Source organism: Chanodichthys erythropterus, chromosome 14 (assembly GCF_024489055.1).
Source record: "Chanodichthys erythropterus isolate Z2021 chromosome 14, ASM2448905v1, whole genome shotgun sequence".
Lineage (NCBI taxonomy): Eukaryota > Metazoa > Chordata > Actinopteri > Cypriniformes > Xenocyprididae > Chanodichthys > Chanodichthys erythropterus.
The window spans coordinates 35,355,302-35,373,265 of NC_090234.1; the positions used below are offsets into that span (position 1 = coordinate 35,355,302).

Below are 17,964 nucleotides of genomic sequence, written 5' to 3' on the forward strand. Positions count from 1 at the left end.
CTGCTGTTCAGAACTCTATGGGTGACGTCATGGACGCTACGTCCATATTTTTTTACAGTCTACGGTCAAACCGCCAAACTGTGGAAATCACGTGACTTTTGCCGCTCCAAACTGCTGATTCGATACACGGATTCATTGTGCTCTGAATCTTCCTGAATCAATGTTTTGAAATTGGCCATCACTATATAAGTCATTAGTCATAGTTTTTTTTGGCACTCCAAAAATATTCTTGTCGCTTTATAATATTAATATTGAACCACTGTGCTCACATGAACTGATTTAAATATGTTTTTAGTACCTTTATGGATCTTGAGAGAGGAAATGTCATTGATCCATATGCAGGCCTCATGGAGCCATCGGATTTAAACAAAAATATCTCAATTTGTGTTCCGAAGATTAACGAAGGTTTTACGGGTGTGGAACGGCATGAGGGTGAGTAATAAATTCATTTTTGGGTGAACTAACCCTTTAAACACTTTACTTTTCGTTATTTTAGCTGCATGTTTCATTAGATGCATTCAATTATTTTCATTTAGCATTGTTTTTGTTTTTTTTAGGGCTGAACCCTTATATTCAACTAATCGTTAGTTGAGTAGAAGAGGCTTAGTCAACCAAATATTTTATGCGGAGTGTGTAAGCTAAAATATAGTGTGCTTACTGCAAGACATGGAGGCGCCATTGCAATCACTTTTTCCTGATAACAGCAGAAACAACTTAAAATGCTCTTTCATTTTTGGTCATACAGATCATCATTCGAAACTAAAAAAGTTTCTACTTTTGTTTGTGTAAACTCAAAATATCAAGAAAACATTGTGCCTTTGTAAACTAAAGAAAACCAACAGGATGTGCTTTGTGCCATCTGTGAACTTGAACGCGTCAAAAAATAAACGAAACTCTATGTATACTTGCCTCATAGACATGAGAAATATATCTATAGAAAGCTTGAAATGTCAAGCAATTGTCAACAAATTTAAGTGGAAAACAAATGCTCTTAGATTATGTAATCCATAAGAAATAGGCGCATATGTCACTGTCAGCATTGTCGACTTAATCTCTGCAGCCGAAAACATAAATTAATAATTAGTTTATACCATCTCCTTGCTGTTTTATTCGTTACACATTCATAATCATTACTTTTGCCGGAGCACTCTGAAGTTTATGCCTGTGCTTGTGCTGATTAGGCTATGTATTATACATTATTATGATTTATATGGCTTATTAATACATGTGCGATTAGTTGACTAATTGCTTAAATGAAGGACTACTAGTCGACTAGAAAAATCTTTAGTCAAGGGCATCCCTAGTTTTTTTTTTCCCCTGACACCATCAGATCAGACCCTTGTGACCCACCAGTTGAGATCCACTGAACTAGATAAAACAGTACTACTTGTGATGGACTTGGACTAAAAATTGTGTTTTATAAGTCATTGGGCATCAATTCGGTTTAAAGATTCAGGCTGTTTGTGTTGCACTATTAAACTTTACAGTTTGATGGGCCAGTGGTTCTAATGCGTGCTGGAGAATGAGAAGATGGTACAAGGTGCAGTAAGGATGAATCACAGGGGCTTTGATGTCATCGGGAGCAAATGCAGCGCCTGTCACTTGACTCGCTTCAGTGCACACTGCCTTATGTAACACTGGTCACATGACTTTTCCTGCCATGGAGGTCCATGATCTAGTGTGTTGGCCAATAGTGAGGGCAATGTGCAGCCAGGGTTGTGAGCTTCAAAATTTCAGTGTGTCATATGTGACCAGACATAGAGATCTATGGATGCTGATATTATGTTGGTCCACCAGCTAGACCAAAACCAATTCTGATTTGGTTAAAGCTGGTCTTTTCAGCAGGGTTTCCAGTCATCATACAGTTGCTTCCTTAGTTGCTAAGCTACTTAAAACAAAAGAATGAAATCTTTCACACCTTTCGTCTGCTTCCATCATCCCCCGCAGCTGTAGAGACATCTGTCATGGCAAAAAAGTGAGTAACCATGAACCTGAGATCACAGAGTTAGATTCAATGGATGTATCCATTTACCTTTGAGGGGTACCATGAATAGAATCAGTTTCTCTCTGATGAGGCATTTCTGCTGGAATGTGTGTGTTTGTGTGCTTGTGTGTTGGCATCTGGGCTTCACCAATCCTCCGTATCTCTAGTCTTTCTTTTTCCTGCAGCCCTTTATCTTTGTTTGGGTCACTTGTTTAAGGTTCTTTGCAACAGATTAATTGTCTGTATTTTATTTTTACCAGCAAGCATCTTTAACAATCATCTTTAATATATTTTATATATATATATATATATATATGTATGAAGAGTTTGGTTCCAAAACGCAATAACTCGATTCATTTCTTTACCAAGAAAGTGGCAATATGAAAACCACTATTTTCTGTTTCAGACTTTCACATAGCATCTTTTGGTTATAAAAACATTAAAAATTCAAATCTACATTTTGATTTTAAAAATGTTATTATAAAAACGTATTATTTTTTCCCCAAAATGCAATTAATCCATCAATTTAAAAGTTATTTTTCAAATTGAAAATACACAACAAAGTAAGTTGATTCACATATATGACAGAGTCTAAACTCTACAGACATTTTACTAAAAATACATTCAGCCGCTGTTCCCAAAATGAATTCAATGGGTCATCTTGTTAATGTTATAAATTATTTGTCATTACCGATTAAAGAGTATCTGGCGCCTCTGCATGGTTAAATAAACACATTTGCTGAGTGCATTGGTATTATAAACGGCTTTTTAAAAAGTCTTCAATGTTTACAGTGCGTGGAATGATGCGCTGTGAATCATTGAGCGTGGATATATAGCATTCTTCAGAAAAAGGAGACTGGCGTTTGTCGCGTTTAAGAAAGAAAGTGAGAAAACATTACAGAATAACACGACGGATATTGCATTTTGCACAAAATTAATAAATGACTTTTCAATACTGACCAGATACAATACTGATTTTGGCAGAAACTCAATTTTTTTTTTAAATGGCGTTTATCGCGTTTTTGAACCAAACTCTTCATATATATATATATATATATATATATATATATATATATATATATATATATATATATATATATATATATGTATATATATGTATATATATATATATATGTATATATATGTATATATATATATATATATATATATATATATATATATATATATATATATATATATATATATATATATATATATATATATATATATATATGATTTGTCATAAAGCTTGTTATTATTATTGTCAGATTTTATTTGATATATTTATAGTTGAAATTTCAGGGTTTTTCCTGCATTGAAAATATTTTGCCGGCTGCCAAAGTGGATCTTTGTCCCGCCAAAGATTTATTTGATTATTTAATGTGACGATACCCGCTGTTCTGCAGTACTGGTACCCATGGAGCGCGTGTATGCAATGGCCAATCAGATGTGTTTAAGTTTGTCATAATCCGTTCAACACCACTCAAAATGCACACTCACGAATCATTTAATTTATAACCAACAAATTATGAATACGTCAATAAGAGATTCATTGCACAGCTTCATTGATTATAACAGAAGTTTTCACAAGAGCTTTGTGTTCCTCACGTGTAATTGACTGCAATCTTTGCTCACTTTCTGTATATAATATATTTTTCATACTGCTAACCACACATTGCAAACTTTCTGGATTGACATTTGTATTTAAATGCGTGATTGGATCTGATAGACAGGGATAACCATGGCAATGGATGGAACAAAACAGTCTGATACTGTATGTCAAATGATCTGTGTTTTAAGTCTTGGAGTGTAGGCTAAATGCAAAATAATAGACTTGCCACTTTTTCTATGTAATGTGTAATGTTACTTTGTTCTTTTCAAATCGGTCACCCTGTGACTTTTTATATTTAAATGTAGATATTTTTAAATATAAAATAGTTCTAAGCACATTTGTTTTATGGTCTGTCCTAACAGTGATATTTTATTTCACAAATAAATACGGTAAGTTAATTTTACAAACTGTTTCTTTGCATTTATTTTAGATTTATTCACATGGGTAGGGTACATTGTACTCTGTGCGCGTGGATGACTGTGTTTGTCCACCACCACTGAAAACGCACCCAGGAAAAACCTTGAATGTAATTTTGACAAGTTTTGAAGACCAAGTCCATATTTTTTCCTCTTTTACTGAGCTCTTATGATGTTAACAATATCAGACTTCTTCAGCCAAGAGGACGACACAGCAACCCACACCGAGAAAAGAATAGATAGACATGGGCATCATCTGTCAAAATGCATCAGGAGATACACTGATGTTATCGATCCTGACAGCTGTAAGAACTTTTATGTAATATGTTGTAAGATAATATGGCACATTAAGTAATACCACCTTCATTATTATTTTCCTTTTTAAATGATGTAATATTTTGAATGGAGCATAAAATACAATGGAAACAACAATATGGATGCATACAACGGATATAATAATATGTAATGAAATAAACTTAAGTCGTTTTTCAACGACTTATCAAGGTATTCAGAGTAAAATCAGAAATATTACCCAGATTTCTGTTTTCAACAAGCATGAAATGAGATTAGATTTTAATGGTGGTGGCGACAGAGTTAATCGTTTAAGTCAATCGTTTAATCATTTAGAGTTTGTCCTTAACTCATTGAATCTATATGCATTGTAAGTGCATTAATGTACAGTTTTTACAGATTATTTTCTGTAATAAGTAATCGACCCACATATCAGAGATTCTGTAGATTCTGTAATGTCTGGTGGAGTAAAAGAAGGGTTGTATTAGATGCTGGATGACTATTGCAGTGATAAAGAGAATACTAGTGGATTATGAGATTAGATGATGTGTTCTTATGGGACACAACTACATGGTTAATGAAATTTCAAGGCATCTTTTGGCTTTGAGCACAATCTTTTGATTAGGAGATCAAAGCACATGTTGCTCTTACATTCAATGCGTCTCTCAGTGAAGTGCCATTATGTTTTTGACGGAGTCCTCTAGGGCTGCACGATTTGGAGAAAAAATCTAATTGTGATTTTTCTGGTTAAAATTGCGATTTGCAATTTGCAGCCTTTGCAATGTCATAATCGCACTAAGCCAAATTGTGATTTTGAATCGATTATGATTAATCATGTAGGCTGAATGTATGGGTTGGTCGATCGGTCATTTTCTAAAAAAAAAGGTAAATGTATATGCTTTATTTAAACAAATGATCACCTTCCAAGTGGTTCCCCCAAAACCGCACTTTCATATTCTTCAAAAAGGTTATGCTGCATGTCCTACACCTTCCCTATTCTACTTACGGAAAAAATGGAACTGGCGCTGCAGTCATTCCGTAATTAGAATAGGGAAGGCATAGGACATACAGAGTAAGCTTTTTGAAGAATACGGTAAGCGGAAACACATGCAAGGCGATCATTTGTTTAAATAATGCATATACATTTGTATTTTTTTTTTTTTTCGAAAATGACCGATCGTTTCGCTAGATAAGTCCCTTATTCCTCGTCTTGTATCATTTAAAGCCCTTTGAAGCTGCACTGAAACTGTAATTTTGACCTTCAACAGTGGAGTCCACTGAAGTCCATTATAAGGAGAATAATCCTGGAATGTTTTCATCAAAAACCTTCATTTCTTTTCAACTGAAGAAAGGAGGACATGGACATCTTGGATGACATGGGGCTGAGTAAATTATCAGGAAAATCTTATTTGAAAGTGAATTTTAAGGAAAATAAAAGACTGTTTATGTTGTGTAAGTTTGGCTTTGATTAAGTTAAATCTCTTGGATAAATAAAAATAGACAAGTAATTAGTAAGTACCCTACTATAAATGAATGTGGATATCATAGCAAGTTGAATTGTTCTTGGAAGAATTTGATGAGAAATGTTTGACTTCCTATTTAAATCCCTGAGGTTGATTGAAGACTTGTATATTTTTGTAAATCTGAAGACAGTTTTTTGAGATTTTTTTTCTCAGGAGGAACTTTTAAGAAACAGATTCGCTCCATTTAACCTCATTGTTTATCTGAAGAAAATAAAGATAATAAAGAGATCTTTTTGGGGTTTGTCTTTTTTATGGGACTATTGATCCATTCTCCATTTCTCTTTCTCATTTCCAATAATAGATTCCAGTATAATCACTTGACCAGGACATCATAGTTCTGACTCTGAGATTGTCAGCTTCAGTCATTTTGTCTTTGATCCAGTCCTGTTTCCTTCAATGCTTCCATCAGTCTGTGCATCAACACCTGCACATGTTCAGTCGACTGCATTTCTCAGCTCTACAAACACTGTGAAGTCTGCATCAGACCTGTTTACTGCACTCTTGCAGGACTTGGTTTCATAAGTGTCACATCTGCCTTGTCGCCTGTTTGTGGTAATGTATGAAGAGTCTAAAAGGAATTTAACTCGTTATTCATGATTTCAGGTTCCTCAGAACGCACACTGGGAATTGTTTTTTTTTCTGTGCCTTGTCACGGAATATTAAGATGGAATTTAATATTCATAGATTTGTTTGAGGTTGGTAAGATTTATTGATGTTTTTGAAAGAGAAGTCTCTTATGTTCACCAAGGCTGCATTTATTTGATTAAGATACAATAAAAACAGTAAAACTTTGAAATATTGTTTCAATTTAAATAACTGTTGAAATCATGTGAAAATACTCTAATATGCTGATTTTGTTCTTTGATTCGTATTATTGAAAACAGGAAATCATTTGTAACAGATGTCTATGCTGTCACTTTTGATACATTTTATGTGTCCTTGCTGAATAAAAGTATCAATTTCTTTAAAAAAAAAAAAATCTTACCGATCCCAAACCTTTGAACATTACTGTATGATAATTACAGTACTATATTTCTAATAATCAAAGGGTCTGTTTTTTTATTCTGTGGTGGAAGAAATATAGCAATGATATGTAACTAATTACTCATTTGTCTTACCCTTTTATCTTACCCATCATTTAAACTCCTTTTCTATCCCATAAAGCCATTCATGCTTACCACACTCTCCTTGATAATGTGCCGTTTCATTATTACTGCTGCTTCTATTTTAAGGTTATTTCTGCTGTTAGGGTTTACATAACATTTTCATTTTCCAACCTGTAATCATAAGAGATTAGTAAAACTATCAGTTTGCTTCTGCTTGATGCACTGCAATGAAGAGTTATTTAAAACAAAACATTTTAATACAGACCAAACCTTTTTAGATAAAATAATAATATTATTGTGTGCATAATTCAAATGTGTGTCAGTACTGACAAGCAAGAGCAAAGTAAGTGCTATTCATCTCACACTTCCTTTGTTGGGTTTAGCACACACCCACTGTAAACCATCTTGACATGTTTTAGGATTTTTGGCATTGCATTACATAAGTCTTTTTAAAGGGTGGATTTGTGGGATTGACGATAAATTGATAGTTATTCACATGTGTGTGCAGGGTTCCGCTGATTCCTACACTAGCAGACCGTCTGACTCAGATGTCTCTCTGGACGAGGAGCAGGGCGGCAGGCAGGAGAAAGAACAACAGGCCGCCGTTCAGCTGGAAAGGGCAAAGGTCAGACTGTATTTATGGCTCTCTTTTTTAAAAATTTTGACATATAGGGGTCCTGTTATGCCTTTTTTTTTTTTTTTTTTTTACATTTACTGCTTTCTTTAGTGTGTAATGTTGCTGTTTGGGTATGAAAAAAAGGTCTGTGAAGTTACAAAGCACAAAGTCCGCTCCAAAGGGAGTTATTCTCTATATCAGTATAAGCTCTGTTTCTGATCTTCCTGAGTTTTCGTCCGGGAACTTTCACGTCACAATATCTCTCATTTAAATAATTCCTACTCAAAAAAAGGGGCGAAGCCTGGTTGAGCTACGCTAGTTGTGTGTTGAAACTCATGGTTGTGCTGCAACAGAGAGGTGCTGCAACAATGTAAAATATGTGAAAAAATAATGTAAAAATGTTTTGACCTATTTTATTCTAAGGCCTATTCTAGTAGACTCCAAAAATAAAATTAAAACTTTGAAAAAGAGTATAATAGGTCCTCTTTAAAAAGTTTTCTGATGTATTTAGTTTCTGTTATCTGGTTGCTTTAGAGCCAAATTTGTAGTAATTAAAACAGCACTGATATGCCATTCATTACTATGCGCTTTATATCTGTCTCAGGCCAAAGCAGTGGCCTTCGCTGTGAGGACAAATGTCAGCTACTGTGGTGCCCTCGATGAGGATGTCCCTGTCGCTGGCACTGCCATTTCCTTTGACGCAAAAGACTTCCTTCACATCAAGGAGGTGAAGAAGACATTTATTTAATGAGAGCCTGTCTAGCTATCTCCACATATTTTAGGAAATGTATTAATGGACTTTAAACGCATTCCTTTGTCTTCTCTGTATTTCCACAGAAGTACAACAATGACTGGTGGATTGGGAGACTGGTGAAGGAAGGTTGTGATATCGGTTTCATCCCCAGTCCTTTAAAACTGGAGAATATTCGCTTACAGCAGGAGCAAAAAAGGGGTCGCTTCCACGGGTAAGACTGGAGAATATGAGTTACACATAGCCTTAAGGTGAAGTATGTGAAATAGTTTCTGCGACATTATTGGCACCTAGCGGAAATAAAGCATATTTTCAAACAACCTTGTTCAAACGCCCCTTTCGTGAATCACGCATCCCCCAACTCAAACATCACAAACAGCTTATAAAAAATCAGCTCATTGTCTGCAGTGGGCACATTACAATTGGCTGTCTATACGGAACACATCAAAGGAAACATTATAACTGTACATTTGTCTTTCTGAAAGTGTGCATTATGATGCTGTATGGCCATATGCACGGTGCTTATGCGGAAATCGTTTTGACCACAAAAGGTGTGATATTTTGGTTGGATTGCACGTATTTACGGCATTGTGCCTTTTAGAAATACATGCTCGGTTTTAATGTTATTTTAAGGTGGGGAAGAATTGAATTAATGGTAAAACTCTGCATTTTGTTTGTGTACCCCCTCTGTCACCTCACGTACCCCAGTTTGGGAACTACTGCTGCAGGGTTGCCAGGTTTTCACAACAAAACCCATCCAATTGATACTCAAAACTAGACCAAAACTAGCCCAATCGCATTTCAGTGTGGTCTCCTGGTAAAAATCACGTTCAGGGGGGTAAAATCTGCGTTTTGGCGGGGCTCCCCTGCTTAAATTCGCATTCCAGGGGCTAAATATCATGTTATTTGGGGTCGCTTCAACCCGCGGACATGAAAAACAACCTGCGGCAACAGTGTAAAAGTAGCCCAATTCTCTGGAAAACCGCAGACTTGGCAACACTGCACTGCTGTATGGTATTGAAGTGACCATTGAAGCGCATAGCATCGCAATGCCCCGTTTGCTTTAATGTGTTCATGACCTGTTTAATCTTTCTAAATGCAGCAAATATTTGTCACTTCTGTAACCAAAGCTGGATGACTTTTCCCATGTAATGCATTAGCCATAGTCCCACACTGGCTAAACACCAGCCACGCTCCAAATATAGGTACTATGTTTTGGCCTTTCCATTATATTACTGACAGACAATTGGTGGTGAATGATTTAAATAATTAGTGGGCATTATTTATCAAAAAGCTTTACAATGCGGAAGATTTTCACAGCTGGTAAAATTCCAAAAGCCAGATTTCAAGATGATTACAAATGCCCTTGTACCTCATTGTTCGTTGCAGCACTGCTCTATTTAGAACACAAGATGGGTATTTATTCATGGGACAACTAATTTTGGAATTGGTGCAACGTCCTTTCATATACTCATTGTTGTAGGTGTTTATTGAATAAAATGACACACAAACCCTTTGAATGAGATGCTGCGTTCTCTCTCAACAGCAGTGATCAGCAGTGTTGAGTCACGCTGTAGTCATACCTCACCACTCTCTCAGATAAAGCATTTACTGTATACTTAAAGGAAAAACGTAGTGTTTCTAAAATACTGTAATTCCTTATTTACATTACTATTTACATTTTACATTTATAGCAAACAGTATTCTAGCTGCCAACATCTTTATCTTGACACACACTACCAAAAAATGTACCCAAAATTAGATTAAAAATGCAAAACTTGATTTGATTGTATTGCTACAAAATTGAATTAAAAATGCAAAATTACTCTTTATTTTTGAGATAATAACTGGACTCCAATTAGACATACAATGTGGTGAGCTCACATTTTTGTTTTGAAAACTATTTAAAAAATAGTTGGTAAAGTTGATATAATATACAGAATCTCACAAAATTCAGTACACCCCTCACATTCCAGCAACTATTTTAGTATATCTTCTCAAGGGACAATACTGGAGAAATGAAACTTGGATATATTTTAGAGTAATCAATGTGCTGCTTGTATAGCAGTACAGATTTACTGTCCTCTGAAAATAACTTAACATACAGCCATTATTGTCTAAATAGCTGGCAACAAAAGTGAGTACACCCTAAGTGATAACAGCTCTACATCGTTTAACCATGCAAAGCCACATGTCCTATTCATCATGTTAATGTTTTTTTCTGCTTGATAGGACAATACAAATTTGCGTATATTTTATTAGAGCAGTTAATATTTGGTGCTTTGAGTACAATTCTCTCATACTGACCACTGAATGTTCAACATGGCACCTCATGGCAAAGAACTCTCTGAGGATTTGAGAATTAAAATTGTTGCTCTCCACAAAGTTGGCCTAGGCTATAAGAAGATCAGTAACACCCTGAAACAGAGTCACGGCACAGTGGCCAGGGTCCTACAGAGGTTTTCCAAGATGGGTTCCACTCGGAACAGGCCTTGCAAGGGTCGATCAAAGTAGTTGAGTCCTTGTGCTGTGCATCAGATGCAGAAGCTGGCTTCAAAAAACAGATGCAGGAGTGCTGCCAGCATTGCTTTAGAGGTTGCAGAAGCGGAAGGTCAGCTTGTCAGTGCTCAGACCATACGCCGCTCACTGCAACAAGTCGTTTGCATGGCCGTCGTCCCAGAAGGAAGCCTCTACTGAAGCTGGATCATAAGAAAGCCTGCAAACAGTTTGCTGAAGACAACATAACTAACCCAAGAATATTTATAAATTATCTAGAAAAGGATAATTCAGAAATAAGGTACATAAACTTCCCTCTCTTCCTGTCTAACCGTAACCAGGATAAAAAAAAAAAAGAAGTATAAACAAAAATGACATCCTCCCACCACATTCCCTTAAATCAAAAAGAACATAAAATAGGCTACTAACAAACATAGGTAACATAAAACATTAAAATAACCACAAGATCTTAAGCAACTTCAGTTCTCTTTCTGTTAAAGAGCACAACAAAATCCTGAGTTCACTTACTCAACAACACAATCAAACAACAAATTAATCTGGGCAACAGGAGGAAGTATTTGCCCTGGCAGAAGGAAGTCAATCTCTCTTCTCCACAAACCCTCAATCTCTCTTCTCCGTCTTATATTTCTACTCCTTCCCATCATCAACCAATCACCCCAGACATCACTGGATTGAACACAGCTGATTGGAGCTTTTGTCTCGTGACGAGAAAGAGAGAGAGAGAGCAAACAAAACCACATCCAACACACATACATAATTATGAACACATTGAATACATCCTCGGACATAACACTGAAATGTGAGGGGTGTACTCACTTTTATGAGATACTGTATAATAGTAGTATATCATATATAATGTGTGATAGGGAGTGGTCACAAGGAGGATCACGCCAAGATGTAAACACAGGAGTGATGTTGATACCCAAAAATATGTTTATTAAAGCAGATGTGCTAATAAATATGGATAACCCTGTTGAAAAAACAGCATATTCTGGTTAGGTATGTTTTGAAGCATGGCAGCTGGTTTGAGCTGGTTTAAGCTGGTCCAGCTATAACCACAGCAATTATTCATTTTTTATTATCTTTCCACTTGATTTTTTGCATAAAGAGCAGGCTCTGGCCATTTTAAACTTAAATGTTTGAGGCTTTCAGTGTCAGCAGTCTCCAGTTGTTATTTAGCTGCTAAATAACAATTCATTATGCTGCTAGATGTTGTAAACTGAAATTTGTTTTCAAATTATTTTAATTTATTAACATACTAATAAACACACTTGTTTGTTGTGCAGTTGTTTTACTGTTTACTGTACATTGTTGATCGGATCGCACAGCAGACGTAAAGCGCCACACTGAGCTGTGGCTAATGATTTGAAGTCTCACAAAGACACAGAAAATAGTCTGAATTTAATAACCAGAATATAGGGGCTCACATATTAAAACAAATTAGGTTAAATATTTCAAGAAGGTTACCAATGGTTATATGTAGGGTTAGGGGTTGGTTAGGACAATATATATAACTAAATAATTCCTGAAAATAATAAAATAAATATAGAATTGATAATTAATTGAATAGTAAGTGCTATAAAATTGTACAAACTGCTAAAACATACAAAAAAATAGGGTCCTTGAAATGAAGTCCTGAAACTGTATTGCTGGAATACCCTACTCGCTAAATGAGGAAATATAAACCAGCGAACGCCATGTAAATATTATAAAATGCATAAGAACAGTAAGAAAACACTGAAAACAGCATTGTCTGCATCACATAATGTATGTTAGTATTCCATTCTGAACATAATCCTTAATTAACAGCATGCACTTTTCTTTACTCCGCCCCCACAGGAAGTCCAGTGGGAACTCCTCCTCCAGTCTGGGTGAAATGGTGTCAGGCACCTTCAAGCCCAACCCTGCTTCTGCAGGTCAGTTTCAGTCTTTACTGAAAGGTCCAGACCACTTCACATTTACAGGCTGATTTTATAATAATTTCTAGAAAAATTAGGGAATGAATAGATATTTTCCAATAGCAGTGATTTTGGAACATTTAGCTTAATATTAAAAAATCATGCAAGAGGAATGCTAGGCATTGAAAAATGTTCTCTTTTCCACCATCCCAGGTAAACAGAAACAGAAAGTGGTGAGTTAACTGTATTTCATTTGTCAATTCTATGAATTCTATAGCCCATCTGTTGTAACAGACTGCTGTTTTGGCCATTGCAGTCTTCATGCAGTAATCAGTATGGGGTTATTATAGTGCAAACAAACAGAATATTATTTCATTTCTAAATCGCTGTTATATTGCAGGCCGAGCACATTCCTCCATACGATGTTGTCCCTTCCATGAGGCCGGTGGTCTTAGTTGGCCCATCACTTAAGGGATATGAGGTATGTCTCCCCCAATTCCCATGGTGTGTGTGTGTGTATATTTAGATATGGTAACCAGGCATCACTTCTTAAGCAGCAAGCGAGAGGGGATGTCGGTTTGTCACTGAATAGCAGTCATCATCTCCAAGCAGAGTTGCCAAGGCAACAACCTTCTGGGTACAACATGCCAGTCTCAAAAATGGAGCATGGTTTGAAATTAGAAACAGAAAAAAACAACTACCATCCCAGAAATCAGCGTGACAAGTGCGTTAGCATGCACCATCTGAATATTAGAGACTAGATCTCAAGGAAGGCGAGGCTTGAAGCGTATATCATGATTGATCTGTGAATGCTAAACAGCTATTTGCTCATTTAATTTCTTTATGCAAGCATATATGTCATCTGCCTCATCTCAAACATTATTTAATGCTTTCCTGGCTTTCAAATAAAAATCTCCTTTTGTTCATTGTATTTACTCTCCTGTCCTCATGGTTTTGAACATAGGTGACAGATATGATGCAGAAAGCACTCTTTGACTTTCTGAAACACAGGTTTGAAGGCAGGTGAGAGACAACTTTTAATGTGCTGTGGATTTTGAATACCTTTCTTGTCAATGTGATAATTTCACCATATTTATTTCCTAATTGCAGGATATCAATCACAAGAGTAACCGCAGATATCTCTTTAGCCAAGAGATCTGTGCTGAATAACCCTAGTAAGAGAGCCATCATTGAGAGATCCAACACCAGATCCAACCTGGGTATGTCAGCTCTTTTTAATTGCCATTGAGCATTTCTATCTGAATTTTTGGTTAGATTAAAGGGATATTCCACCAAAAATGAAAATTCTGTCATCATTTACTTACCCTCATGTTGTTTCAAACCTGTATGACTTTCATTCTTCTCTGGAACAAACAAAAATAATGTGAAGAATGTTGGGAACCGAAAGTGTTTGGTTACCAGCATTCCTCGAAATATATTCTTTTGTATTCTGGAGAAGAAAGAATGACATGAGGGTAAGTAAAGGATGACAGAATTTTAATTTTTGGGTGGAGTATCCCTTTGATGTTAAACATGTTTACTACACCAGTCAGCATGTTCCCAGCTAACAAATATATGCTTTAAGAACTTTTTGCTAATGTTCCCATTAAGTTATGAAAACATTATTTATGAAAGTTCTCTGGATGTTCAAAACGTACTCGGTTACTAACGTAACCTCGGTTCCCTGAGATACGGAACGAGTACTGCGTATGGGGAAAGGTCTCCCTTTTTCCCCGCTGCTGAAGCCTTTTTCAATAACGCAGTGTAACTGCACCGTCATTGGTTCACTCATAGACAAGTTGTTGAACCAATGGCGGCGCGGCATAGCTGCGCGGCCTATGGCGACAAAGCGCGCGAATATTCCCGCCGAATGGGCGGGGTATAGGGCTATATAAGCAGGCGTTTTGCCATAGGATTTCAGTGTCAATCGACTGAAGCGACGACCCTGAGCCGCAGCCTCGTGGCACGGCAAGTGACGCAGTACTCGTTCCGTATCTCAGGGAACCGAGGTTACGTTAGTAACCGAGTACGTTCCCTTTCGATACTTCACTCGTACTGCGTATGGGGAACGAATTCAACCACGCCGTGCCACGGCTGGGAACGATATAGCTTGCATTTGGCCACCCAGAGGGGGGCAAAAAGGACAAGCGGAGGCAAAGCCTAACCGAACCCATGGTTACACTGAAGGAAGATACTTCCTATGGTGGCGTGAAGCGGGACCTGTTGGAAGCCGCTAATCACACCGACAGGACCCGAGCTTGTAAGGTCGGGACATCGAGGTGATAGAACCTGACAAAGGTGGACGGCGAAGACCAGCCGGCCGCCTCACAGATGTCTTGGATGGAAACTCCGTTGGACCAAGCCCACGAGGAAGCCATTCCTCTAGTGGAGTGGGCCCTGACTCCTATGGGGCAATTAGTGCCCAGTGAGGAGTAGCACAGGTTAATAGCATCCACTATCCAACGGGAAATGCGTTGTTTCGAGACCGGAGACCCTTTGGTGCGGCCGCCAAAACAAACAAAGAGCTGATCCGACTGTCTGAAAGACTGTGATCGGTCTATGTAGGTCCTCAATGCCCTGACTGGGCAGAGTAGCTGCAGCTCTGGTTCGTCCGCCGAGGGAGGAAGAGCAGAGAGCGAGATGACCTGAGCTCTAAACGGAGTTGAGAGCACTTTAGGGACGTAGCCATGCCTAGGTTTCAGAACGACCTTAGAGTCACCAGGCCCGAATTCGAGGCACGCAGGGTTCACGGAGAGGGCCTGCAAGTCGCCAACACGCTTTACCGATGCTAGTGCTAGTAGCAGAGCGGTTTTTAGCGTTAGGGGCCTGAGGTCGGCTGAACCCATTGGTTCAAATGGGGCTCCTTTCAAGGCCCTGAGGACCAACGAGAGGTCCCAGGAGGGAATAGTGAGAGGGCGAGGAGGATTCAAACGCCTAGCACCTCTCAAAAAACGGATCACGAGCCCGTTTCGTCCCACCGATTGGCCAGCAATAGGAGCGTGGAACGCTGCAATGGCTGCTACGTAAACCTTAAGCTTGGAAGTGGAGCGCCCCATTTCCAAGCGTTCTTGGAGGAAAGACAGTATGGAAGATACGTCACTCTCCACAGGGTCTATGTTGCGTGTTGAACACCAATCAACAAAGACTGACCACTTCTGGTCGTAGAGGCGCCTCGTAGATGGGGCTCTAGCCTGAGAAATGGTATTTAGGACGTCCTCGGGGAGGCTAGTCGGCTCCCATCGAGGGACCAGAGGTGCAGAGCCCAGAGCTGCGGCTGTGGGTGCCAGATTGTTCTGTTTGCCTGAGAGAGGAGGTCCCGTCTCAGGGGAATCGTCCACGGGGCTCTTAGAGAGCCTGAATAGCTCTGAGGACCAAACCTGGTTCCTCCAGAGCGGGGCCACCAGAAGGACTCTGTGCTGGTCTTCTCTGATACGCCTGATGACCTGGGGGATCAGTGCGATCGGAGGGAAAGCATAAAGGAGCGTGCTGGGCCATGTGTGGGCCAGAGCATCTACTTCCTTCGAGAAAAATGTTGGGCAATGAGAGTTGTCTTCTGAGGCGAAGAGGTCTACCTCTGCCTTCCCGAAGAACTCCCAGATCGTGAGGACCACTTGGGGGTGGAGCATCCACTCGTCGGAGGGGATGTTGCTCCGTGACAACATGTCCGCACCCAGATTGTTCCTGCCAGGAACATGAGTCGCTCTGAGCGACTGAAGCCTCGGAAGAGCCCATTCCAGCAGACGTTTCGCCAGAGCGCATAAGCGGCTGGACGAAAGACCGCCTTGGTGGTTCAGGTATGACACCACCGTCATACTGTCTGACCGAACTAGAACATGACGTCCCGTCAAGTAAGCCTGAAAGAACTGAAGGGCTTTCATCACTGCTAGCATCTCTAGACAGTTGATGTGTAGATGGCTTTCCTCGTGGCTCCACGAGCCGAAGGCCGGTCTGCCCTCGCACACAGCGCCCCAGCCCAAGTTGGAGGCGTCTGTTGAGGGAAGCACCGTCCTCCGTGAGACCGCCTGTAAAGGGACTCCGCGTTGGAACCATACTGGATCCATCCAAGGTTTCAGGGCTAGAAGACAGGCCCGATTGACCTTGAGACATAGGCGGCCGTGCCGCCATGCGCTGGGAGGAACCCGGAACTTCAACCAGTACTGAAGAGGCCGCATCCGAAGAAGGCCTAGCTGCAGCACCGGGGAGGCGGAAGCCATCAGCCCTAGCAGCCTCTGGAAAAACTTCAGAGGGAGATAGGCTTTGTTCGTGACAGATGCCGTGAGCTGCTGAATTGCCAGGGCGCGCTCTGGCGAGACTACTGCCGTCATACGGACCGAGTCGAAAACTGCTCCCAGAAACGAGATTCGTTGAGTGGGGCATAGCGAGCTCTTGGCTAAGTTGACCCTGAGACCCAGGCATTGTAGATGGCTGAGGAGCACGGATCTGTGGCGTTCCAGCTCGTCTCGCGAACGGGCTAAGATGAGCCAGTCGTCGAGATAATTCAGAACCCGGATTCCCATCTGTCTCCAGAGGGGAAAGCGCCGCATCCATGCACTTGGTGAAAGTGCGGGGAGCCAGAGACAGCCCGAAGGGCAGGACCGTATATTGGTATGCCACCCCTTCGTATGCGAATCTCAAGAATCGTCTGTGACGGGGGGGCTATCTGGATGTGAAAATACGCATCCTTCAGGTCCAGCGAGCAGAACCAGTCCTCGGGGCAAATGTGCGCGAGGATCTGCTTCAGCGTCAGCATTTTGAACTTCCGTCTCATGAGGGAGTGATTCAAAAGCCTGAGGTCTAGGATGGGTCTGAGACCGCCATCCTTTTTGGGGACCAGAAAGTAGCGGCTGTAAAAGCCTGTCTCGCTCTCTGACGGAGGAACCATTTCCACAGCTCCTTTTTCCAGCAACGACATGACTTCGGCCCGGAGGACATGAGCGTCGTCCGGATTGACCGATGTTTGAAGCACCCCGGCGAAGCGGGGGGCCGTCGTGCAAACTGGAGCGAGTAGCCCTGGTTTACGATCCCCATGACCCATTCTGACACATCGGGGATGGCCTGCCAGGCCTCGGCCCGAGTGGCTAGGGGTTGAATAATGTTGGGTGACAGACCGCCGTTGAGAGGGTCGTACACCGCGAGGGGTGGAAGAGGAAATTTGCTCTTTTTGTGATGAGGTAAAAATTTGTCCGCCGTGATCACGGCGTCGGTAGTGTGCGCAACTGGTGTGGGCCCAGCTGTCACTTGGAGTATGTT

The 17,964-nt window shown here is 39.9% G+C and overlaps 1 protein-coding gene across 2 annotated transcripts in view; it reads left to right on the forward strand.

Moving 5' to 3' along the window:
• Positions 1 to 17,964, forward strand: part of cacnb4a (calcium channel, voltage-dependent, beta 4a subunit) — a 42,198-nt gene that overhangs the window by 18,540 nt on the left and 5,694 nt on the right. For both annotated transcript variants that reach the window (XM_067408645.1, XM_067408646.1), the window contains 8 exons: positions 7,441 to 7,557; positions 8,153 to 8,275; positions 8,386 to 8,513; positions 12,656 to 12,732; positions 12,928 to 12,947; positions 13,115 to 13,195; positions 13,679 to 13,737; positions 13,825 to 13,934. In XM_067408645.1, coding sequence (XP_067264746.1) covers positions 7,441 to 7,557; positions 8,153 to 8,275; positions 8,386 to 8,513; positions 12,656 to 12,732; positions 12,928 to 12,947; positions 13,115 to 13,195; positions 13,679 to 13,737; positions 13,825 to 13,934 — 715 coding nt within the window. The remainder of the gene's footprint in view (positions 1 to 7,440; positions 7,558 to 8,152; positions 8,276 to 8,385; positions 8,514 to 12,655; positions 12,733 to 12,927; positions 12,948 to 13,114; positions 13,196 to 13,678; positions 13,738 to 13,824; positions 13,935 to 17,964) is intronic.